At 38.0% G+C, this 26,850-nt stretch overlaps 1 protein-coding gene and 1 long non-coding RNA gene across 5 annotated transcripts in view; one reads left to right on the forward strand and one right to left on the reverse strand.

Moving 5' to 3' along the window:
* Positions 1-6,803, reverse strand: part of EMC2 (ER membrane protein complex subunit 2) — a 51,960-nt gene extending 45,157 nt beyond the window's left edge. The window contains exons 1-3 of the mRNA XM_061439136.1: positions 6,698-6,803; positions 623-736; positions 43-107 (exon numbers count right to left, since the gene is read on the reverse strand). Of these exons, the coding sequence (XP_061295120.1) occupies positions 43-107; positions 623-736; positions 6,698-6,737 (219 nt within the window). The 5' untranslated portion in view covers positions 6,738-6,803. The remainder of the gene's footprint in view (positions 1-42; positions 108-622; positions 737-6,697) is intronic.
* The window catches only part of LOC133260623 (uncharacterized), a 191,032-nt gene continuing 170,097 nt past the window's right edge, over positions 5,916-26,850 (forward strand). The window contains exons 1-2 of one of the 4 annotated variants that reach the window (XR_009740898.1): positions 5,916-6,990; positions 19,853-20,085. This is a non-coding gene — a long non-coding RNA (uncharacterized LOC133260623). The remainder of the gene's footprint in view (positions 6,991-19,852; positions 20,086-26,850) is intronic. The other 3 variants (XR_009740895.1, XR_009740897.1, XR_009740896.1) reach the window with 3 other exon arrangements.

Below are 26,850 nucleotides of genomic sequence, written 5' to 3' on the forward strand. Positions count from 1 at the left end.
TACTTTGTGAAGGAAATTAAATATAACATAAAATATACTCACCAATGCCAAGTCATCCCGACCATAGTCGAGGGCTGCAATCATCACCTGTTCATATATGATCCAAACTAAATACACAAACAGGAAAAAACTGAATTTAATATAAAAATCTCACAACAGAAATTAGATAATGAATTTTTCTTGATTCTGATATTTTAAAGAACATTATTTACAACTGAAAAGTGATTTATTATATTACATCTGGAATTAAGGAAAAAGCATCCTGAAATTTTTAGCAATGCATAATATTTTAATATCTTACTAGGTTAAAAAAAAGTCATTATTTAATAACTTTCCTGTTTTAAAAGATTCATTGTGAAATACATTTTTGATCTGCCCAGGACTACAGCCTTGTGAGCTTTAAAACAAAAATGTCTATTTGATAGCTTCACTACTACCAATAATTTTAAGTCCCTCTAAAAATAAAAGTTATCATTCAGACTTCCTGAGAAGTATTTTAAACATTAATAAATCATGGATTGATATTAAGAGCAGAAAAATCATAATGGCAGGATTAAAAAAAAAAACTAAACTGTAAATGAAACATGTGCTGAGCATGAACATAATAGATTTAAAAACTTACTATCATCTCCAAGCTTAGAAGCATATTCACTAATTAATTCCTCTCCAACTTCCACAATTTGCTCACTATTTCGTGAGTTTTCTTCTCTCCATTTTCTCATTTTATCTCGCATTTCTGAAAAAAATAAGCTTGCAATTATATATACAAATATTTGATTAATGTCAAACAAATTGACAAGATGAAATCAACTTTCACCTTGTGTAAAGAAAATACACTCACACTAATGTAAAATCTGTGGTGTCTCAAATTTCATAAAGTGGAAAATCAATTTAACAAGAGCAACAGATCCTTTAGAAGACTGAAAATGCAACTGATATTACAGCTATCTTTACTGTATGGCATTGATCTGCTACAAAGATCCTCTATCCTTTCAGGCAACTATGGATCATGATTTTTTGAGGTTACAATGTTTGGAATTTGACAAAAGCTAAGGATTATTTTTTCAGAAAACTGAATAATATTACACACTGAACTCTCAAAAAATTCAAAGTGCTCCACTGACTCAAGAATATAAAATTTTCATAATAAGGGTATCATATATAAGGCTATCAGCACTGAAGGAACATTTATCACAAAACTCCCTTAAAACATTACTACAACAGTCCATATAACATACAAAATACAAGTACATAAGGAAATCAACACAGAAAAATTAAGACAAAGGAAATTTTTGCTTATATATAAAGAATAAAACGAATAATGTAAAGTAAGGTCAAAGGCACTAGCAAACAATGAAAGTTGAGAGAACAACTTTGCATGTTATAATACGATAGGGAACTCTGGAATTTCAAAGAACAGCATTTTGATAAAAGCAGAAATTATAACTGGGGGTGGGAGAGTACCTAATCAGAAAAAAAAGATCCCTTTTTTATATAGTTAAGGTAGAATGAACTGTCCAATTCACCAGGTACATACATACTTTCTACTCTTACCTCTGAAAAATCTTACATATTCATATAAAGTTACCTTCTTCCTTCTACTGACACACATGTTGTATAGATTTAAATAGCTGATTTGAGTTGTTATTGAATGTTACTGAATACATGAGTTAAATTATCAATAACAATATGCTATTCTAGAGAATAAATAAAAGAGAAACACGTGGGATTTTCACTACTTTTATATGTACAGTTCAAAGTCTACAAAAGAAAACACAAATAATCATAAGATGATAATAGACCCTACCTGAATTTACAAAAAAAGGGTCTTATTAACAAGCGGAGACATTACTTTGCCAACAAAGGTCCCTCTAGTCAAAGCTATGGTTTTTCCAGTAGTCATGTATGGATGTGAGAGTTGGACTATAAAGAAAGCTGAGTGCCAAAGAATTGATGCTTTTGAACTGTGGTTTTGGAGAAGACTCTTGAGAGTCCCTTGCACTGCAAGGAGATCCAACCAGTCCATTCTAAAGGAAATCAGTCCTGTATATTCATTGGAAGGACTGATGCTGAAGCTAAAACTCCAATACTTTGGCCACCTGACGCAAAGAACCCATTCATTTGAAAAGACCCTGATGCTGCGAAAGATTGAAGGCAGGAGGAAATGGGGACAACAGAAGATGAGATAGTTGGATGGCATCACCGACACGATGGACATGAGTTTGAGTGAACTCCGGGAGTTTGTGATGGACAGGGAGGCCTGGTGTGCTGCGATTCATGGGGTCGCAAAGAGTCGGACATGACTGAGCGACTGAACTGAACTGACTGAATGTGCTAAGGGACTGGGAAATTGCCCAACACACCTAGATTAGGGGGAGAGGGCAAAGGAAAGGAAAGCAGTTTCTACTGGACATTGCAAAATGGAGCTCAGGTTAATTCTTCATTTATATAACCCATTACAGGGGTGGGGAACATGTTTCTCTGTCAAAGACTTCTCCTAGAGACCCTGAGAAAAAAAAATCTGAAGCTTCAGTCACCAGAAGAGGAAAAATTAAGAGAGCAGGGTAAAATAGGGAAGAACAAACCTGACTCCATATTTGATCTGTTCCGTTTAGTTTAACCTTTGTATTCTATTGCTTTTTTTTACAAGTTAAGAATGCTGCATAATGGGAACAGTGCCTGGCGCAAAGTACTGAAATATATGTTTAATATGTCATTTAGCATATAGACTAATACAGTAATTAGAGCTAGGTGTAGATGATTACCCACAGAAGACATTAAATCTTTTTCAAGCTCTTTGAAGCTGATGAAACCTCTGAACCAACTTTTTCCAGAAATATGTACATGTTTAAAAACATTCTTAGGAAAAAAAAAGAAAAAAAAAAAAATTCTTAGGGATGTACAAGTGGGAGGGGCCATGGGTAAACCTATGGCTGTTTCACGTTGATATTTGGTAGAAACCAATCCTTCAATTAAAAACAAATACATTTAAAAAAATAAATAAAGAGAAAACACACACACACATTCAATTTTGCATATGATTTCAGGACATTCACAGACCACATAACATCTATGTCTGCATCAGTCAGGAGTCTATTGAACTCAGGATTCATCATCACCAATAACAAATTAATAAGAGGGCTAAGGAAAGGACTACTGAGGACATCAAAAATTAAGGAGCAAATGGATGTAGAGAATGCAGCAAAGTTCTGAAAAATAATAAGAGAGCCTAATGCTATTAAGAAACCAACAAAAGAACTGTTCAGAGGGAATGATCTGCAATGACAAATGTAATAGATGTACAAAACAGATACATTAGACTGGGCATTAGATCTCTCTAGAAATTTTACTGAACTAATAGAGTACTGAAACCAATTTGTGGTTGTTCGACTGAATAAAGAGAAGTAGAGACAGTGAGAATATACAACTAAAATCCCCTCATTTTCAATAAATTATTTTTTCAAATACTCATTCAATGCCAATTATAGGCCAGGCTTTGTGCTAGGCATCCTACCCATACTCTGCCCAAACCCCCTATTCTCAAGAGACCTGACTTGACTATACCCTCCTTCAACTCTCTTTCCCACCTGCAAATTCCTCTATATATTTAATAATAAACATCAGTAACTTTCAACTGGCTGAATAAATAAACCATATACCTACTTTTTTTTACAGAGCCCAATAAAGACTAAGAGTTTTAGTATATGTCTTTTATAAATATGTGATAAATTTTCCTATTACAAGAATCACACTAGTCTTTGAACTAACAATTTCCATTACTTAAATTAATGATGGTATTCAATGGAATTCTTAAAAGACACAGGTCAACTGACACTCCCTCCTGCAAAAAATTGAAACAAAAACTATCCCTGAGGGTCCTCCCATCACCCTCTTGTTACCCTAAGTCTCTGAAAGAAAAATCTATAATATTCTTTTCCTATAAGTGCCCTAAAATACAATTTTTATTCTACTCATTAATTATAAATGAGCAAATAGTATACTGTTAAGTATACCATCTAAGATACTAAAAAAATCATTCCAACACTAAAAAAATGACTTTAGTCTTTCTTTGTGATGATTTGTTAACATTCTTATATATATGTATGTGTATATGTATAATTTAGCCACACCAGGTTAGTTGCATCATGCAGAATCTTCTTTTTTTTTTTAAGTTGAGTATGCAGGATCTTTGGGGCTTTTTTTTTTTTTCTTTTGGTCGTGGCTTGTGGAATCTTTAGATGCAGCATGCTCACCCTTAGATGAGGCTCATCAATAGTTCCCTGATCAGAGATCAAATCTGGATCCATGGCATTGGGATCACAGAGTCTTAGCCACTGGACCACCAGGGAAGTCCCTAATGTTCATTTTTAATCCTACTAATAATTCATTTAGTCAACAGATTACTGAATTCCTCCAGTATGTCACCCTCTAGAACAAGAAAGGCCTGGGCCTTCTCTTCATTCTAGGAGAGACAAAATTTTTAAATGTAACACAATTGGTAAGTATTTCAATAGTATGAGGATACATAGTTAAAAGACCAAGGGTAAATTTTGTTGCTTTTTTGTTGTCTTTTTCTTTTAAACTTTGGTATGGGGATAGGAATGGGAGGGGATGGGGAGTGGGGGCGGGAAGGGGGGTGGGAAGGCTCTCTGAAGTATGAATGTGACTTTTCAGCAGAATTCTAAGAAATCAGATAGAGTATAATAGGTAGAGTATAAGACTAGAAGAAGGAGGTAAGAACACTTTGATCAGAAGGAATAGCTTATGTCCAGTCTTAAGACAAGAGGAGCATGGCACATAGGGAATTCAACAAAAGCCAGCATGGCCAGATCAAAGAGTAATGGGGGAGAATGGAGTGAAGTGAAGTGAAGTGAAGTGAAGTGAAGTCGCTCAGTCGTGTCCGACTCTTTGCGACCCCATGCACTGTAGCCCACCAGGCTCCTCAGTCCATGGGATTTTCCAGGAATGAATACTGGAGTGGGTTGCCATTTCCTTCTGCAGGGGATCTTCCTGACCCAGGGATCAAACCCGGGTCTCCTGCACTGTAGGCAGACACTTTACCATCCGAGCTACCAGGGAACTGGGAGAGTAGCTTAAGATAAAGCTGGAGACACAAGCAGGAGCCAGATCATTTTTTTTTATGTTATTTAATAGTTTAAAAGCACTTCAACATATTTTTTCCCTTTTGTTCCTCAACAAACCTGTGAAGTAATTATTTACTCATCTAAGTAATTATGTCACTCATCTTTACAATATCCAGAGTGTAAGGTCTAAGCTACTCAGTTAAATCACCTCGACTGCATCTACTCGTTTCCTATGTGTCTACACATGATATTATCATCTAGGAAATTTATGTTGAACATACCTTCAAAATAGCACTTTCAAAAAAACCATGAACTATTTGAAACATTTTTTAAAAGCATTAAAAATAATAGCCACATAGCTACTGAAAAGAATATATCCTGACACAGCCTTTTAAAACTACATTTTTACAAGTCTATCTTTCTCCACCAGATTATGAGCTCCCTAAAGGTAGGGACTGTGTGTTACTTAATTTGGTATCGTCAAGATCTAGCACTAAGAACATAATACTTTAATAGATTGCCCAGTACAGGCAGGAACACAGTGGTTCACAGTATGCTAGAGGCCACAAAACCAATAATAAATCACTTAATTAGTTGCAGAATAAAGGGATTTTGCCATTTAACATTATTGTTCACAACTTTCAATATTCGAGAGATTTACTAGACACTGAACAACCAATACAACTCTCAGTCCACATGTCATTAGGCGTTAATAAAATATTTTAAATAAATAACATCATTGAAATATCCCAACAAACAAGCTACTGAAGTCTACTGTGAAACGCTGGATATATAAACTTCAATTACACAAATTCCATGCCTTAGAGAAACTCAAGGTTCTTTTCTTAAGCATGCACTCCTCCCACTCAAGATTTTAAGGGAAAATCTCTTTCAGAATTGGTTCAAAGTTTGACTGCTTCAAAATTTAAAGCCAACTCCACCTCATTAAACGAGAACTTATTTCACCTTCAGAAAAGGAATTACTGGCAGGGAATAAGAAGCAAGTTGGGTCGTGTGTGTAAATTCGTCTTGAGGGGAGTGGGACAGGGGATCATTTTAAAAGGGGGGAAATCAGAAACCCAGTTTTGAAGAGAGAAGGGAATGTAAACTGGCAGGGGAAATAATCAGATATGTTTACGGGTTTTCCAAACACTTTACTACACAGAGTTGTTACCCCTTACAGAGTATTTGAAGGACCTTTACAGGCCCTGGATTTCTCGGCTGTAAAGACGCTTCAGCGGGCAGCTATCCCGCCTCCTCCGCGCCGCCCAGCAGCCACAGGAAAAGTGTGACAGCCGCAGATCCCGGTTGCCTTATAGATGAAGCTGCCCTTGGCCGCTGGGTGGGCGCAGTGGTAGGCCGGTTGGTCAGTCAGTCAGTCTACCGACCCAAGCGGTGAGGACCACTGCAGACTCCAGTCAGAGGCCGAACCAAGGAAGGGGTCAGCCTCCACCTCCACCTCCACCTCAGCCAACTACCTGAGCTATCACCCCAGCTCGGCCGGACTAGAGCCGAACAGAGATCGGAGAATCCAGGTCTCCGAGGGCAGCAGGTACTCCCGAACCGCCTCCTGCGGCTTTCGGTCTCTCCGCGGCCACCCCGCCCGCAGTTACCTTCCCAAGTGACATCGTACAGCTCTGACACCTTCGCCATCTTCTCAGAACCTGGAGGTGGCTGGGTGAGGGGGCGGGGAGACGTGGTCACGCGACACGATACCAAGCAGTGGCGAATTACGACACCAGTTCTCATTGGCCGAGGGAGCGAAGGGGGCGGGATCTGTTGCGCACGTGCACGCGGCTCTAACTTAGGGCAGTCGGGGAACTGGGCGGAGCGAGCTGGGCGGCGCGCGGCGCGCTGGGACTGTGAGGACACCTCGGCGGAGCCGCTGGAGCCGGCTTGGCTTGAGGTGTGTGTTTTACCATGACTTAACAAAAGCTGGGTTGTTTTCTTGGTTTTTGTTTTTGTTTTGTTTTTTTTTTATGTATGCCATCCCCGGTTTTTCTTTTTTTTCTACATGGGTGCTTCATTCTCTGCTCACTCCCTAATCAGTACCTTATTCTCTTCATGACCTGCTGCAGTGCAGCATTCTGCTCGAATCTCTCATCTGTGCCCAACTTTACTCCTTCAGTGAAGGGATTTGCCTTCGATTTCTTTTTTAATGTTCGGCAAAACTGATCCACTTCAAAAAACGTTCTTTAAATCTGTTTGAGGAACTAAGCAGGGTTCTGTGTTTGTACATTATGCCCCTGTGGCCGAGGACTTAATGTTCACACGAAGGGCATCGTGCCGCGCTAAACCCTTAGTTAATGCTCCCCGTGCGTCACTGTCTGCTTGCCACTCTAGTTTTGAAACTCCATAGAAGCAGTCGATATAATGATTATAAGGAAATATGAATGAATATACAAATCAAATGAGACCTTCACAGCCCCTGCACTTCGCTCCTCCTCTTTAATCGCATGGGGGAACCTCCAGGCTAATTGATTTCAGGAAACCTTTGAACCTGGAGCGGCGGCGGGGGGGGGGGGGGGGGTGGGGAGAGGGATGTCTGCATTGGAAGCAAAATAATTGAGGGTCATAAGCGTGTATTTGGGCTTCCCTGGTGACTCAGACCGTTAAAGAGTTTGCGTGCAATGCAAGAGACCCGGGTTGCAACCCTGGGTCAGGAAGATCCCCTGGAGAAGGGAATAGCAACCCACTCCAGTATTCTCGCCTGGAGAAGCCCATGGACAGAGGAGACTGGCAGGCAACAGCAACCCACTCCAATATTCTTGCCTGGAGAAGCCCATGGACAGAGGAGACTGGCAGGCAACAGTCCGTGGGTTCGCAAAGAGTCAGACACGACTAAGTGACTAACACTTATGAGATAAGCATATGTTTAGTATTTGAACCAATGAAAACATAAAAATGTAAAGGGGAAATATGTAAAGAGAAGAAAGAAGGCTAGAAATCTCTGCATGAAAGATATAGTTGAAGGCCAGTGAAGAAGAAACAGTCAAGATATGAGAAAAAAGGGAAACAGAGTCCTATCCCATATGCCAAAGGAATAGAGTTAAAAAAAAAAAAAAAAAACTTGTCACTGGCACCTGCTCAAGGGAAGTTGCAAAAGGATAGAAAAGACTACTAAATTTATAAACTTGGTTTAAATTCTGAATGAGATTCACTCTCTGCAGACCAGATCTTTTAAAAAAGGCTTCATTCGAAAAATTAAGAAATTCCAGGCTCCATCATTTAGTAGCTGCTTGACTTTCAATGTATGTATTTTTGAATATGAGAGTTGCTCAGATATAAAGAGAGGCTACTCATCAATATAAAAAGAAAATATCTACTTGAGTTGTTATCAAAATTAAGAGATACTGCATGATACTCAGGGAAGTAACAGTCCTGTGGCTATAAATAGTATCTATATACTGATGCCCAAATGTACAAATCCAGCAGTCCTTACTTCTGCCCCGAAACCCAATTCTACTTTTTTGACATATCCACTTAGATAACTAGTATGTATCTCAAATTTAACATCTCCCAAACAGAAGTCTGTATTCCTGCCATCATGGGCCCCATCAGAATTGGTGAAACATCCACCTGGTGTCACAAACTAAAATTCTAGCAACCCCTTTATATCAAATCTGTTAGCAGATCCTGTATTGTGTTTTTCCAAATCCATCTATTTTTTGTTTTTTGTCTCCACTGCTACTACCTTAATTGATGCTAAGATCATCTCTCACCTGAATGAGTGTCATAGTCTCCTAACCTCCTTAGCTTCATTCTTGCTATATAAATCTATTTTCTATGCAGTAGTCCTCCTGGTCTTTTAAAAGAAAAACAAACAAACAAACAAAAACACAAAAAGTCCTTTGCTTACAGTTTTCAAATTGCTCCCCGCCAGCAACAAAAATATACTCTATGAACACTTTACCATGGTTTACAGGGTTTTACTCAATGCAGCTCCCTCCTACATCTCTTCCTTCATATCTTACTATTCTCTTTTCACTAGATCCCAACCATTTTCATCTATTTCTATTTCTCAAACATGTCAAATTCCTATCTGCTTTGGGTCTGGCATTTACCCAGAGGGCATGAAAGCCCAAGGAGTTGTCTTTGAATGACATACAGTGGGTATAACAAGACCCTGATGCTGGGAAAGATTGAAGGCAGGAGGAGAAGGGGATGACTGAGGATGAAATGGTTGGATGGCGTCACCGACTTGATGGACATGAGTTTGAGCAAGCTCTGGGAGTTGGTGATGGCCGGGGAAGCCTGGTGTGTTGCAGTCCATGCAAGTCACAAAGAGTCGAACATGACTGAGCAACTGAACTGATAAGTACATCTAATTGAGGGATAAATATCTTCCACTCCCTTTAACTAAATGCCCTTGTAGCCAGCTACTGATGTCTGTCAGTCAATAAACTATGTGACATGAGGTTAAAAGAAATCAGTAGAGTTTTTGAGCTGTAAACTAGAATAATTTCATTTTAGATTTATAAGGAACTTGTGATTCTTTTGGAAACCATATGTCAAACATTTTTGCCTGGATCTTACATTAAGGAATACATTTTACATCACACAATATGCATATAGATATTTAAAACTGAAACAGCATTTGCACACTAGCTTTTTAATGTGTCTTGTCATATATTGGGGCTTCCCAGGTGGCTCAGTGGTTAAGAACCCGCCTGCCAATGCAGGAGACAAAAGAGACACTGGTTTGATACCTAGGTCGGGAAGATCCCCTGAAGGAGGGCATGACAATCCACTCTAGTATTCCTGCCTGGAGAATCCCATGGACAGAGGAGCTTGGCAGGCCACAGTCCATAGGGTCACAATGAGTTGGACACAGCTGAAGTAACTTCGTCTAGTCAAGGCTATGGTTTTTCCTGTGGTCATGTATAGATGTGAGAGTTGGACTGTGAAGAAGGCTGAGCGCCAAAGAATTGATGGTTTTGAACTGTGGTGTTGAAGAAGACTCTTGAGAGCCCCTTGGACTGCAAGGAGATCCAACCAGTCCATTCTGAAGGAGATCAGCCCTGGGATTTCTTTGGAAGGAATGATGCTAAAGCTGAAACTCCAGTACTTTGGGCACCTGATGCGAAGAGTTGACTCATTGGAAAAGACTCTGATGCTGGGAGGGATTGGGGGCAGGAGGAGAAGGGGATGACAGAGGATGAGATGTCCGGATGGTATCACTGACTCGATGGACGTGAGTCTGGGTGAACTCCGGGAGTTGGTGATGGACAGGGAGGCCTGGCGTGCTGCGATTCATGGGGTCGCAAAGAGTCAGACACTACTGAGCGACTGAACTGAACTGAACTGAAGTAACTTAGCACGAATGCAAGTCCTCTATATTTTCTATTCAAATTGAATAAATTCCATTTTATTTTGTAAAAATATTTGTTACGACCCAGTAATACGGTAAGGACCCATATTTTGAAAATCACTAGTGGACATTGTTCATGTCTCTTAATCTGAGGTTCTGAAATTAAATTATTTGCTCAAGTTCTTGCTACTGCTGCTGCTGCTAAGTCACTTCAGTGTGACCCCATAGACGGCAGCCCACCAGGCTCCACCATCCCTGGGATTCTCCAGGCAAGAACACTGGAGTGCGTTGCCATTTCCTTCTCCAAAGCATGAAAGTGAAAAGTGAAAGTGAAGTCGCTCAGTCGTGTCCGACTCTGTACCAGGCTCCTCCATCCACGGGATTCTCCAGGCAAGAGTACTGGAGTGGGGTGCCATTGCCTTCTCCCTAGTAAATAACAAAGATGAGAAATTCATAGGGAGGAGATGAGTTGTTCGGTTCATAGATGAAAGGTGAAATATTTACAGGAAAAAATGTTTGTCACCAGTAGTACTCTCTGAAGTGAAGAAAGTGACTTTTTATACTTTAGGACATCTCAGATGTCCAATAAAACTTGCTTTCCTCAGACATACTTGGGAGAGCACTGGCATGTCAGTAACAAAACTTCCATATTCTTTTTTAACATTTTATAATGTAATTATAAAATAAATAAAAAGAAATATCTTCTATAGATAAAACCATAATCTTGGAAACATGAACATTAAGCATACTTTCTATACATCTACCTTTACAATGTTTTCCAAGTTGTACTTTTCATCTTCCCATTCCTTTGAAAAAGTTTTCATTCATGCATATTAAAAATTTTAATCCAGTTTATCTGATTGAACAGCTGCCCTGTATTGGTAACAAATATCAGGAAACTATCCAAGCAGAAAAATATTAGATTATGCCATGTCCAACACCATAGGAAGTACTGTTTCATTTAATGATTTCAACAGCAGAAGAAAAAGGGACATGGATGTGATCTATTACATGCTTTTTAAGATATGAACCTATATATGATTTTCATTTTTTTCCTACAAAATCATGTTTGAATAGTTAGAATATCAACACAATAGAATGAGTTAGGGTTAGAAAGGAATAACTTTGAATAAGCTCACATTTTCTTTGAGATAGGATAAGCTTTGATTATTTATCAAGCCAAATTGCCCCACAGAGTGCTTTAGAGGGCTTCTTTTTTATGGTCATGGTTTGCTTAATTAATGTTTTCAGACATTATGAAAGACTAAAGCAACTTCTTAAATTTAATAAGTTTTGTGACATTTATAAAATGTACATTAACAGGACAAAGCATAATACCATTGTAATTCATTTTTGCAGTATTCAACATAGTCATCAAATCTTTTATTTAGAATCTATTATCTGCTTTGTTCTGTCTTAATCAAAGTGAATTCAAATATTCTACATCATATTGAAGCATAGTTTATAACCTCGATTTACTACTCTGACAGTTATCTATCAAAGTAAATTAGTCTTAATGCAACTCTCATATAAAATTTATTGTAGCTTTTAAATTCTGTTATTGTTTCTAATTAGTGAATAATAACCACAATCCCTTTATATTTAAGGAAAAATACTGCTTGTTTCATCTTGACACTAGATTCTTACTGTAACATGTTCATAGCTGGAAGAAAGTTTTCCGTAGAGTTTTATTTACCAAATCCAGATTACTATAGAGTTGTTTTAGGAACCTTCTGAACTATAGAGTTGTTTTTTATTACATTTTTTGAAAGTTATGTAATTTAATACATTCCCACAAAACCCAAGAGCCTATGCCTTCTTTATTGGCACAACCACAGCATTTAGGCACCCCTGGTTTTTCCAAGTTTGCCATCATTTACAATATATATGCTTTAAAATTTTCCAGCCATTCATTTCACATATAATTACATTATTAAAACAAACAAACAAACAAACAAAGGAGAATCTCTGGGAAACATTTCCAGTGAAATCACTTTGGTCCTTTCACAGTAGAATTCACAGACTGATAATTACCCCTTTGTGCCGTGGTTGTAAGAATGAAGAGCAAAGCACATGCAGAAAGAGTACACACAGAATTTCTCCCACATGGGCAATAAATTAGAGCTATTTCTTTTTGAGATTTATAACTATACTTAAAAGTCCACTTTTTCAAACAATATTTATTTAATTTCCCCAAAGTGCATTTTCAGTTCTGCTATACACGTACATCTGTGCATATGTAACAGTTCTTTTGCAAAAATGTGTTTTTGTAAATATTCCTTTGGGTATCAAACATCTGGGAGTCTCTATATACTATCACTGTGACCTGGGGGTCTCTGGAGCCCATCTAGACTCCACTTTCTACAATAGAACTATAACTGAATTCTTTACTTGAAAAATATTCTTGAGAGTATTTTTCACTAAACAAAAGTCACACAAAAATATACTGAATATTAACTTATACATTTTTATAGTAACATATCTTGTTGCAGATGTAATTTTCATTTTTCACCCTTCCCTCTCTTTGGTGGTTTGGTAGCATCACTTTAGCCACAAGTGGCTAAGTTATTTGCTCAAACCTGTATCTTACCCTTGCCACTAAGCCACAAGGTCATCTTTACTGGCCATCTTTTGCTTTTTAAGATCATGCTGACCAGTCTTGGCTAAAGTTGGCTTTTAACCACATTGGACATATTGTGGCCCTATTTCAGATCATAAATCATGTGCTTTTTTTTTTTTTTTTTTTCATATAGGAGGGTTTATTTAGTCAAATTCATGGATTTATGTAAGAAAGAGACTGGTTTCCTGGCAGAACATCTCTAAGAAAAATGACCACTCTAAATCCATTCCGCCAACCTGTCCAGTACCACCTCATTCCTGAGGAAACAGCATAATGTCAACTTTTTAAAACTTTATGTAACATAATTTTCTAAATTGTACTTACAATTTTTTATCTTAAAACTGTGAAGTAAGGAACAATATAGGTATGCTCCCAAAGCTGCCATTTAGTTCAGATTGTTCCCACCTGACTAGAAATTCTCTCAGCATTGTAATATTTAGCTTCCTCTGTTCCTCATGTTTCTATCATTATTTCTTTTGCATCTTTTAATAATCGGCTTGAACATTTGTCATGTGGGTGGGGTGGGAGCAGGGACAGGCAAAGCAGGAATGATTTCATCTGATGCAATTTTTCTAGCAATAGCAAGATTATGGAATATTAAATATAACCTCAATCTAATCATGAGAAAACATCAATCAAACCCAAACTGAAAGCCATTCTATAAAAATCACAGATAGTGCTCATCAGGGATTGGCAGTGGCATTACATATAGCTCTTCTGAACTTTTAGACAAATTATTGATTTTAAGCACTCACTGTTAGATTCTAATGTCATATACTTTGTGGAATTAAGGGTACAGATTTAGGTTTATGTAAGAGTACCCAAAGTAGTTTTATTTTTAGTTATAAATTGTATATACCATGCCATATAGGATGTGGAGCTCCTTTACATTCTAGGTAATAGCAGCAGATTCTTTGCTAACATACATGTACATCGCTCTTTTCTACAGAACTTGCTGAGTTTTTATCCCAGGTGGAGGTATATAAATTAAGTAATTTGAACAAGTTATTTTAACTTCATTGAACACTAGTTTCCTCATATGTTAAATGAGCATAATAATATTTGATAATGAATGAGGATTTTCCCTGATGGCTCAGTGATAAAGGAACCTCCTGCAGTGCAGGAGACCTGGCTTCAATCCCTGGGTTGGGAGGAAAAGGGAATGGCTACCTACTCCAATATTCTTGCCTGGAGAATCCCATGACAGAGGAGTGTGGAAGGCTGCAGTCCATGGGGTCGCAGAGTCAGACACTACTGAGTGACTAACACACACACAAGTAATAAAAAATTCTCATGCAACTCTAGCATATGGCATAATAATACTCTTAGTGTTATATACAAGTCATTGAGTACTTATATATGAGGTACTATACATTTGTAGGTTGCTCTTTGTAGATTATTACATTTAATTCTTACAACAACCCCACATTACAGATGAAAGAACAGTCAGGGTAGGTTGAATAACTTCCCCAAACACTTCCTCCTTCACACAATAGGTTCTTAGTTATTAGTAGCTCTGTCATTTGGGGCCTCTGAGAAGCAGATGATGGCATGGGAATGCAAGAGATTTACTAGGGGAAACTGTGTAAAAGATAAAAGGGGAAGAAAACAAGATTGGGTATGGAATGCTTTCAGATCATGATGCATATCTGATACCTGCCAAAGGAAAGTAGGAAGCAGAATTGGACAGAAAGTCTCAAAGAGTCTCATGATTTATGTCTGACTAAGTATCAGCCAACTCAATGAGAAAAGCTCCTGAGCAAAGATTACCCATTACAATAGTCTTATGGGGCTTCCCAGTGGCGCTAGTGGTAAAGAATCTGCCTACCAATGCAAGAGACACCCTGTATGCAAGACAGCAAAAGAAACACAGATGTATAGAACAGTCTTTTGGACTCTGTGGGAGAGGGGATGGTTTAGGAGAATGGCATTGAAACATGTATATTATCATATGTGGAATGAATCGCCAGTCCAGGTTCAATGCATGAGACAGGGTGCTCGGGACTGGTGCACTGAGATGACCCTGAGGGATGGGATGGGGAAGGAGGTGGAATGGGATGGGGAGGGAGATGGGATGAGGTGGGGAGGGAGGTGGGAGGGGGGTTCAGGATGGGAACACATGTACACCCTTGGCGGATTCATGTCAATGTATGGCAAAACCAATACAATATTATAAAGTAAAAAAATAAATAATAAAAACAATAATTAAAAAAAAAAATAAACTGATGAGATACCTTTGAAGAGATGCAGGTTCAGTCCCTGGGTCAGGAAAATCCCCTGGAGGAGGGCATGGTAACCCACTCCAGTATTCTTGCCTGGAGAATCCCATGGACAGAGGAGCCTGGCAGACTACAGTCCATAGGGTTGTAAAGAGCTGGACATGACTAAAGCAACTTAGCACACATTAATTTACAGTGGGCAAAATAGCCAGGCCTTGGGACCCCTAAATGTTCAGTCATTGGCTGGAGGCTGCCTGGAAGGGCATTGCCTCAACTCAGAAGCTGAGATAAATCCTGAAGCCTTTGATAGCTAGAGGCTGCCAGCTCCCTACCCTCCTTGCAGCTGAATAGCAAGTTCTTTCTTGAAAATTCTAACTGCACCTCCATAACTGCCACAGTAACCATTATTATCCTTCTTCTTCCATTCTGGATGTGAGCTTCCATTTTTGGTGAGAGGTAGGGGTGTGTGTTCACCTGTAGTAATCGCTAGACTCAGAAGCTACTTGACATACATAGCTCAGAAGCTGTTAAAAAGCTATTTGACAAAGGAAAATTTTATTTCAAGTCCACGAAATGTCTTTTACTAGTAATTTATTAATGGCTCAGCAATGGTTACCTTATGTTGAAGAAAAGACATGGTGAAATATATCCAACCCACAGAGGCATGAAATTTTACTTGTTTTTTTTATGAGATGCAAATCAGGAATTATTCACTTTTTTATTGGGTTGGGAATTATTAATGGTGCTACCTTTGAGAAATTATCTAGAATTTCATATTTCTTTTTACTAAGATTCCAAATATATCCAAGTAACTCAGAATTTTTAAACATCTTCCCAAGAATAATAGTATAACTCTCAAAACTGGCAGCATTTCTAAATTTCTATAATTCAAGATCTCCATGAAATACTAGAAAATTCCAAAGACATTGACTGAAATCCTTTTTGATAATTCACTGGGTAACTGCCATACTATATCATTGATGATTGTTTGTTAATAAACTTAAGCAAGACTATAATTTCTCAGTACTTGTCCCCCAAACAGATAATTGATTACAGGTCTGAAATACGAATAGGGAATGAATCCAACAACCCTCATTGTCATGCCACTCTTCCTTCTGAATGCTGAGGCAGCCCTAGTTAGGATCTGCCTGGCTGCACAGGTGCCCTTCTAGGTAGAACATTACATGTGTTTCACATTCCAGGCTGCCAGAAGGACTGATAAAGTGAAATCACTACCTAATGGGAAGAGGCAGATTGCTTCCCAGATTCACATTCTGAATAGCAAAATTATTGAAGGATTTTACATTTTAAAGAAAGAAAGCAATAAAGGAGTGGTGAACAAAGGAGACTTTGTTAGTTATTTTCAGGGAACAGTTACATGGGACACAGTAGCCATAAATCTCAGTACAAAAATTCATGTGTGCAAGGACAAAATACCCATTCTTATAAAACTCAGTTTTTACTCTTGGAAAAAGAAAGAAATTTAATCTCAGGTTGGAGTTTGTCCTGCACTTCTCTGACTCCGACTCTGTCACTCAGTTAGGTCTGACTCTTCGCCACCCTTTGGACTGTAGCCCACCAGGTTCCTCTGTCCATGGCATTTTTCAGGAGAGGATACTGGAATGAATTGCCATTTCCTTCTGCAAGGGATCTTCCCTACCCCGGGATTGAACCTTCATTTCCTATGTCTCTTGCATTGCAGGCAGATTCTTTACCCGCTGAGCCATTGGAGAAGCCCTGCACTTTTGCCTCCTCCTTTTTCAAGGTTACTCTGACTCATATGAAAGTGATTTGCAAAATATTTAACAACCCATAGGGCAAGGTCACCAACTGTGGTTCAGTTCAGTTCAGTTCAGTCGCTCAGTCATGTCCGACTCTTTATGACCCCATGGACTGCAGCACACCAGGCCTCCCTGTCCATCACCAACTCCCAGAGTTCACTCAAACTCATGTCCGTCGTGTCGGTGATGCCATCCAACCATCTCATCCTCTGTTGTCCCCTTCTCCTCCCAACTTCAATCTTTCCTAGCATCAGGGTCTTTTCAAATGAGTCAGTTCTTCGCATCAGGTGGCCAAAGTATTGGAGTTTCAGCTTCAGCAGCAGTCCTTCCAGTGAATATTCAGGACTGATTTCCTTTAGGATGGACTGGTTGATCTCCTTGCAGTCCAAGGGACTCTCAAGAGTCTTCTGCAACACCACAGTTCATAAGCATCAATTCTTCAGCCTTCAGCTTTCTTTATAGTCCAACTCTCACATCCGTACACGACTACTGAAAAAACCATAGCCTTGACTAGATGGACCTTTGCTGACAAAGTAATGTCTCTGCTTTTTAATATGCTGTCTAGGTTGGTCATAACTTTCCAACTGTGGTAGGAGCCTTCAAAATGGCCCCCAATTATTTTTACTCCTGGTTAGTATACCCTGTGTAGTCTCTTCCGCAGTGATAGGGATGACCTGTGTCATCAGTTGGTTATTTCAGAGATGATAGAGTGTGACTTTGCAGGCTAAGTCATAAAAGACCTTGTAGCTTCTGCCTTGCTCTCTCTTAGGTCACTCATTATGGGTAAGGTGTATGCTGTGTCGCTGCAGACATTCGAGCAGCTTCACAGAGAGGTCCACATGGTAAGGAACCGAGGCCCCCTGCAACCTGCCAACCATATGAGTGACATACCTTAGGACTGGTCCTCCTGCCCCAGTCAAGACTGTAGACCCAGCTGACATAATAACTACAAACTCATGATATACTGTGAGCTAGAGCAGCTCAGCTAAGCTGCTTCCTAATTCCTGGCTCACAGAAACTCTAAGATAACAAATCATTATTATTGCTGTAAGCTGCCAATTTTTGGAGTACAGTGTGCTATGACATGAGATAACTAATACATCAACCAGTTAGAAAGGATGCAGATGCCAGGTTTAGTGCTTATGAAGCATCCTGGAGGTTCCTCGGCCATCCCAGGCGAGTCCTTAGGGAGGATAAGTGATTCTGGGTGAATGACTATGAACAAAAACAAAGTACTTTGATAATTTATCAACCATTACAACCATACAAGTTATATATGAGTCACGCTTATGTAGTCTCAAGGCATAGGGAAGTCTGCCTGGTTTTCCAGTTAGCAATACAGCCCTTGTTTCTCTCCACAAATGCCTGTGGTTCTCCTGACTACTTTTGGATCCCATGGCTAGATATATGGCTTCCTCCCCTGGAACCACCAAACTGCTTTAATCAGCTCCCCTCGAGTATTTTCTTCCTATCTACCACTCCTGCCCCAGCCCTGCAAGAGCAATATTTTAGTCTCAGGGGAAGTTCCCCCCACATCCCTAGTGCTCTGTTCCCTAAGGACTGTCTTACTTGTGGTTTATCCAGAAGCACCTATATATATCCTCTTCAATGGGTTTTGAAAACCAAAGCCAGAAACTGAGGTTCCTGCTGTCCCAGTTTTCTCCCCAGACACCTTCTCCTTCTGAGAGAGGTTCAGGATCTATAGGAGAGTGAGAAAAGTTTCACTCTCAGAGACACAAACTCACAAACTCTCAGCGACAGAAACTGAGAAAAGAATAGCACTTCTTACCTCAAAAATGTCCCACTACCTTACCTCCAGAGAAGTTAATATCTGGCTGCTGAGGAACTGTGGTACTGACTTGGACATGATTATTTCAGCAAAGTTCAACAGATTCTAATTATAGCCATTTGCTTTAATTCCCTGGTGATAAAACATCTCCTTGGTTTGCTTTTCCAGGTACCTAGATACCTTGAAGGAGATACTTTGCTCACAAAGTCAGTATGTACTATTCAGATTTTATATCTCTTTCCTAGAGAAATCCTTGCCCGACTTCTCCAGATCGGGAGTAGGTGCCCTGCTCATAGGCTCCGGTATTCCTGGCACTTCTGTCTCCCTGAAAGCACTTATCGCACTCCCCCACAATCATTGCTTGTGTCTAAGCTCTGTTTGACATCTGTGTGTCATGTTCATGATATGTCCCCAGAGACTCAATAAATATTTATGGAAAATAAGCTCTATTTAAAAAGTGCTCACCAATCTGGGGCTTTATAAACCAGTAAAATTTCAAGAGAAAACATAAGGGGACCAAAATATGTTTGACAACTTTTTATTTTACTGAGTACATTAAAAGTAACAACCATAATTTAGCTTCACATCATTTCATCTTAAAATTGCTATTTTATTACTTAGGTAATAGTAAGGATTCACTGAAGTGGTGTTGGAGAAGATTCTTTAGAGTCCCTTGGACTGCAAGGAGATCCAACCAGTCCATTCTAAAGGAGATCAATCTGGATGTTCTTTGGAAGGAATGATGCTGAAGCTGAAACTCCAGTACTTTGGCCACCTCATTCAAAGAGTTGACTCATTGGAAAAGACTCTGATGCTGGGAGGGATTGGGGGCAGGAGGAGAAGGGGACGACAGAGGATGAGATGGCTGGATGGCATCACTGACTCGATGGATGTGAGTCTGAGTGAACTCCGGGAGTTGGTGATGGACAGGGAAGCCTGGCATGCTTTGATTCATGGGGTCGCAAAGAGTCAGACACGACTGAGCTGAACTGAACTGAACTGAAGAACAATTCTTGAAAAGGAGTAAACTTAATTTTTTTTTTATCAGTGACAACTTCTATCTGAATGATATATACATCTGAGAACTGCTGCTGACTTCTTGAAGATCCCCTGGAGGAGGAAATAGCAACCCACTCCAGTATTCTTGCCTGGAAAATCCCGTGAACAGAGGAGCCTGGCGGGCTACAGTCCATAGGGTTGTGAAGAGTCAGACATGACTGAGCACTTTCGCACACAGCACAGCTGGCTGACTTCTTAAATCTCTTCTCACTCTTAGATAAGGTAAGGCAGTTCAAAATGATAATTCCCCTGTTTTCAAAGTAACAACTTCTAGTTTTGTTTTTATTAAGAAGCACTCCCTAATGGCTGAAATTGTTTCTTATCCTTATTACCTATATCTTTGAAGGGAAAAAAAGTCATTGAGCATCTTGGCACATGATTCTCAGGTGGTACTCATTTCCGTCTTCAAGACTTTTTTACTCTTTCCCCATAATTCTCTGAAGAAGTGAACATATTAGCAAGTAAAAACTACTGTAATTTTGTTTATTTAAAAAAAAATATGTTTGGGGAAGGGTTGCTCCAGTCTGATCTAAGAAGAAAAAAAATATTATAGTTGAAGTATCACATGACACAAAACCTTTCTGGCAAATTTATTTTGGTTATAGCTCTTGCCTCATCAATTCAGCAAAATGCATTTTAGTTAAATTTTACAGTAAAGCAGAGCAAATGTATTACTAGTGTCTTATTTCACAAATCACAAAATTTCTTCATCTAATTGACAAAATAGTGAATATATAAAGAGCATTTTTATTGGAACAGGAGCAGAAGGTACTATTAGCTGTGTAAATAGATATGATAGCAACAGAAGGCAAAGACAATAAAGACAACACAGAAGCAGTGTTCCTATTTTAAGTTTCACTTATTTTGAGAACCCATGGGATAAACTACAGCAGGCTTTGGGAAAGCAGAGCCATTAAAATTAGGAGATGGAAAAGATTAAATCAATGATGATGTAATCTAGACCCTTGATGACACAGGAGACTCCCTTAAAGATCTCTCCTGCATGCTGTCTGTTGTAATGCTTCAAGCCAAGAGAAATTCCTGAGTCTGAATTCTGTGTTCACAAATCTGTGCTTTCTCTTTATTTTTATTTTAGTTTGTATCATAATTTCCTTGTTGTCCTTAGAAGAAAAAGAAAGGGGGACTTGATAATCTAGCTTTAGTCCATTTTTTTCTTACAATCTAAACTGAAAGCAAAAGCATGTTATTTTCTATTATAAAACAATTTTACAGATAAATTTCGCAGCTAAACTCCAGCCTCTCAATAAAATAGTAGATCAAACAATATCCATATGTAGTAATTAAAATTAGTAAACTCATGAATTACAGATCTCTGAACTCAGTAAACTCTCAAGAGGAATTATGATTTTTGTTTGTGTTTTCTGCCTCATTGGAATTCTTTGAAAATAAAAGACTCTAGTACATTTAACTCTGGCTTGAAATGTATAACATATTAAATGAAACTTGTGAAAGCTAATCTGTTTTAATGTATTGGTTGCCCCAGTTGTAATAGCACTACAATAATTTAAAGAATAAATTCCTTTTATAGCTAGAAATGGAATTTATGATTTTTACCCTTAATCTAGCCTGATTCAATATGAGTAGAGGACATAAGATGGATTTGCACTATACATTTAAAACAATGGAAAATACTCTTACAGGTGTTCATTTTGTTCATAGATAGCCAGTAAAACCTTAAACAATTAATTTTGAACAAGTTTCCCATTCAAAAAATGCTAGAAAATGAAAAACAAAATGATGTTGATATATTTTGAGAAGTGTTAATGATAACAGTTAAATATTTTTGAAATATCAGGAGCTAAGTTTGGCTTATCACTTATAAAGCTAGTTATAACTGGCAGCATAATATCAATGAGTAGATACTTCAGTGTCAACACAGACAAGATTATCAACCTGAGCTGCATGCTAAGCGCAATTAACTGAAAAACAAAAGTTCAACCAGAGTACACTGGTGTGATTTTAAGAGTTCTTTTCCAAAGTTTCAAATTACAGTCATGTAAGAGCAGTTATATGAAGTTAAGTTAGATAAGCAATTTTTTCTCATGTCAAAAGATTAAGAATGTTTTAAGGAAGAAAATTGTGTATTACTCAATAAAATATAAAACTCTTTTCTGGAATATTTAGGTGCTATAGCTTCTGAAACATATCTGAGTAGCAGTGTTTTTTATTTGTTTGCTTTTTATGAGTAATGGACATGTTTATTATTTTTATTGTGGTGATTTCACAAGTGTGAATGTCAAAACTATTCAAATGTTGCATTTTACCTGCATTCAGTTTATTGTATTACAAATGAATATCTCAATTAGGCTGGCTAAAAATGGAATAATCTAAGAACTACATGAAATTATTTTTATTCTCCTTGAGGACACATAGGTTTTTGAATAAATTATCACTAAAGAATAGACAGCCAAGTGAAATTGTAACCATACAAATAAAGATCTGAATATATATATATATGACACAAATATAAGGACATGCCATGTTTCACAAGTACTTCCTCTCCAAAAAGAACTTTACTAAATAGTTTTTTTTTTTTTTATTGTAGTCAATCTACTAAAACACTAATATTCCTTGGAATCCTATAACTTTGACTTGATTTCTGTCTTTACCAATTATTAATAATATGACTTTGTGTAAGTCTTCATATCTCATTTGATAGAAAATAATAATACCTTAGAGATTATTTTAAAAATTAAGTGTGAAAATTGCTGTGAAAGCATAACACAATACCTGACACATGAGCAAAATAAATTTTAAGTGCTTAAAAATAATCACTGTAATGAAGTCATCATTTCATGGACTATTTCTGTTTTTTCCATTCATCATTCAGCTCTAGTACAGAATGATGTAGCAAGCTGTGTAATATTTCCTTTGTAACAGTTAAATAGAAGCCTGATGTAGACTTGAAAATAGTATCTTGGAAGAAGCTAAGGTAATTTGTATTTGTTACATTTTTATCTACACTTTAATAATCCATCCAGTTTAAATTTGTAAAATCATTAGACAGTTGTCTTGAATTTTTACTGAGATAGCCAAGAAGCCCAAATGGTTTCTTAAATTTATAAAATAAGCAACCACCTACTTGAAATCACCTTATCTAGGAAGATGTGGAAGGCAATGAGATTATAATGACATCGTTCTCACATCTCTTCCCACCATAGCCTAAAACTGCACCTCTTTAACCCATAAAAACACTGCTGATAAACCTTACTAACATACAGAATTTTTTCTGTCTCTCTTCTCTTTGGAATTTCTCCTTGATGTCCTTAGGGAAAAAAAGCTAAGACAGTACGATTTAACATAATTTTAATTTTGTTTTATTTTCTCCAGCTTTAAAAGGAAATGAAAGCAATGATCAAGAAATGAACATATGAGATATTTTTATGGGGGCTCATATAATGCTGGGGGAAAGCAATGGCACCCCACTGCAGTACTCTTGCTTGGAAAATCCCATGGATGGAGGAGCCTGGTAGGCTGCTGTCCATGGGGTCGCTAAACGACTGAGCGACTTCACCTTCACTTTTCACTTTCATGCTTTGGAGGAGGAAATGGCAACCCACTCCAGTGTTCTTGCCTGGAGAATCCCAGGGACAGCGGGGCCTGGTGGGCTGCCATCTATGGGGTCGCACAGAGTCGGACACGACTGAAGCAACTTAGCAGCAGCAGTAGCAGCATATAATGCTAATTCAAATAGCTTATGTTTTAAAACCCAATGTATTCCATCTTGCCCAATGTATTCCTTCTTGTTCCTTTTAACTTACCTACATAGAAATAAAATAGATGGGCATATAAGAATTAGTTTCCCCTAGTTAGAAACAAAATGTAATTTTTAATCCTTTGATAATAAACAAAGCAACAATAGACTGGACAGTAACTTTTGGAAAACTTTTCCTGTGACACAGAGTATATTCTCATACCACAGTCATAATGAAAATCCTCAAGTAACAACTGACATTGTAAGATAATCACATTAGCCTAAAATACTGGTCAATTGTGGGAATGTCTCTAAGAGTGAAAATAGGACTAAGAAGGTTTCCTTTAACTCCCCTAATTTAGAATTCTGATGTGCACGTGTGAAAAAAAAAATTCAAGAATGAGACAAGAGACATACGTTTCTCTTTGCACCTTTCACACTTCACCATGTCATTCGGGATCCCTGTCAATCACTCCAGCTTACTGAATGTTTTATTTGGAGGAACTGGGCTCGGATGGAAAGAAGCCTTTTGAGTTCTTATCAAGAGAGCTGAACATCTACAAAGGACTAGGCAGGAGATAAGAGCTTAGAAGTCACTGTTTTTGAAAAATAAGGTAGTTTCTTGTTTCTATTTAAGACATGAATTTTTTAAACAAGATGGTAGTCCTGATATATTCATTATTTATAACATTTAGTTTATTATTTATTGATAAGTCAACAAAAGTATTTGTAACATCTAAATAATTTACTAATATCATCTTATTTGCTCCAGTTTATGAATCATAAGAAAGAGTACACACGTGTATTTTATTTAGCCTAAATAAAACAAATGCCAAATATTGTCTCCTTTAATACTGAAATATAAATTTCCTTTCATATTCTTTACCTCAGGGTGTTACCAGAGTCAGGATCCTAGAGTAAAGAATACTCAGGGAGATTATATCTTATATAAAAAACATAAAAGGAGTAAAAAGGATATTATCCTAGTTTTTTTCTTGATTAAGAAAAACAGTAAAGAGGCTTGGGATATGCATCTGAGTTATTTCTGTCATTTGGATGGTACTGCAGCACACTGGAACTGCTTGAACTGGAGGCAAGATTTTTGGACTGAAAGGAGATATTCTAAAATCTAGAAAGTACTGTTTAATATGTATAGAAATAAAATATGTACAAAAAACAAAAAGGAGTTAACTTGCTTTTAAAATAATGAACTCATAAGTCAAATATAAAATATGAATCTAAGAAAAGTAATAGTAATAAATGGGCAAAAGCTTTTTTCTGTAAACAGTATATATTTTTACTTCTCTCTTGTTCCTATTTGTTGTTCCTATGAGTTGTTTGTATTCCTAAGGGCAACGCCTGCACTTGGTCAGTAGATTCCATGCCCTTTCTTCAACTCAGCCTATGATTCCAGCAATTCTTCCTTCTTCATCATTACTTCTCTATTTTTTTACAGCTATAAGTACAAAACATGTTGTAATTTCTCATGAGACTTTTGTAAACCTCTTTCCCTCTAATATCTGTTAATCAAGGATGCAAGTGACCTTCACCTTTCTAAGGTCAGTGGTTCATTTTCAGTCCGCATTTTACTTGAGCAGCATTTTAAACCATGGCTTCTGAAACTCACTCTTGGTTTTTCTCCTTCCCTACTGGCTTCTTCTTCTCAAATTCCTTTATTTGATCCTTCATATCTGTTTGACCTAGCAATGTTTGAATGCACCAAAGCTGAGTTATTGAACATTTTCTCTGTAATCTCATCCACATACATAGCTTTAGATGCCGTGTATCTGTTGGTGGCTTCTGTTTGTGTCTCCCCTCCTGTATCTCCTCTCTGACTTCAGAGTCATATATCTAACTACCTACTTGACATCTTTAATAGCATGTCTGAAAATCATCTCGTACTTGACATAATTAAAATTGAACTCCTGTTATTACTTTCTTCAATCTCCATCCAAGATAACATCTCCCATTATCTGTCCTTTCTCTAATAGCAACTTCATCCTTTCAGGTGTTCAAACCAAAAATTCTTATAGTCTTTCTTTAGTACCCCACATCCAACCTGTCAACAAATCTTGTTGGCTTTGCCTTTGAAATATATCTAGACTTTAACCATTTCTCACTACATCTATCTCTTACCTGGATTATTGCAACTTGCTCCTCACTGGTTCCTGCTTAACCCCCTGCTCTCTTGTAGTCAATATAAAATTTCAAATGGGCCTTTTAAAAGATAAATTGATCACATCATTTCTTTGCTCAAGCATCCTCCAACAGCTTCTGTATGATTATAAAGAGAAGGCCTTATAGCAAGCTGTTCTTCTAACACCTTTCTATTCTAATTGCTTAGTAATCTTCCATCCCTCTCCTCTAGCCCCAAAGGCCTTCTTAGTCTGGTCTCTTGTTCATGAAACCTGCTAGAAAATGATACCCCCTCAAGCTTTTGTACTTGCTTTTCATTCTGCCTAAAAAGATCTTCTCCCTGCATCCCCCCACCTTCCCACCATGTCTATATCCCCTTCACCTCTGCTTTTCCCAACCACTGTGTGGCTTGTCCCTTCAGTTTCAGGTCTTTGCTTCAATGTCACCTTCCTAGTGAGACCTTCCCCATGACCCTGTTATACAGAATACTGTACCTCTCCCTCCACCCGGCTCTAGATAATTAGTATACTTCTGCTCTTTATTCCATAGCACTTCTAATCATCCACTGTGGTGAATAGTTTTTCTTATTTAGTTCTGTATTCTCCGACACCCTTCACTAGAATATAAGCCCAGAAAGGAGGGATTATTGTCTATTTTGTTCATGCTTGTGTCCTCACATCTTGAAGAGTTCCTGGTAGGCCCTTAGTAGTTTTAAAATAAATCAATATACTCTTTATTTTTTCCTGTTCATGGCTAGATTTTAAATAACCATAATAGATGGGGAAACAGTGGAAACAGTGTCAGACTTTATTTTTTGGGGCTCCAAAATCACTGCAGATGGTGATTGCAGCCACGAAATTAAAAGACACTTACTCCTTGGAAGGAAAGTTATGACCAACCTAGGTAGCATATCCAAAAGCAGAGACATTACTTTGCCAACAAAGGTCCGTCTAGTCAAGGCTATGGTTTTTTCAGTGGTCATGAATGAATGTGAGAGTTGGACTATAAAGAAAGCTGAGCGCTGAAGAATTGATGCTTTTGAACTGTGGTGTTGGAGAAGACTCTTGAGAGTCCCTTGGACTGCAAGGAGATCCAACCAGTTCATTCTGAAGGAGATCAGTCCTGGGTGTTATTTG

The sequence above is a fragment of the Bos javanicus genome, chromosome 14 (assembly GCF_032452875.1).
Source record: "Bos javanicus breed banteng chromosome 14, ARS-OSU_banteng_1.0, whole genome shotgun sequence".
In the NCBI taxonomy this organism is placed as follows: Eukaryota; Metazoa; Chordata; class Mammalia; order Artiodactyla; family Bovidae; genus Bos; species Bos javanicus.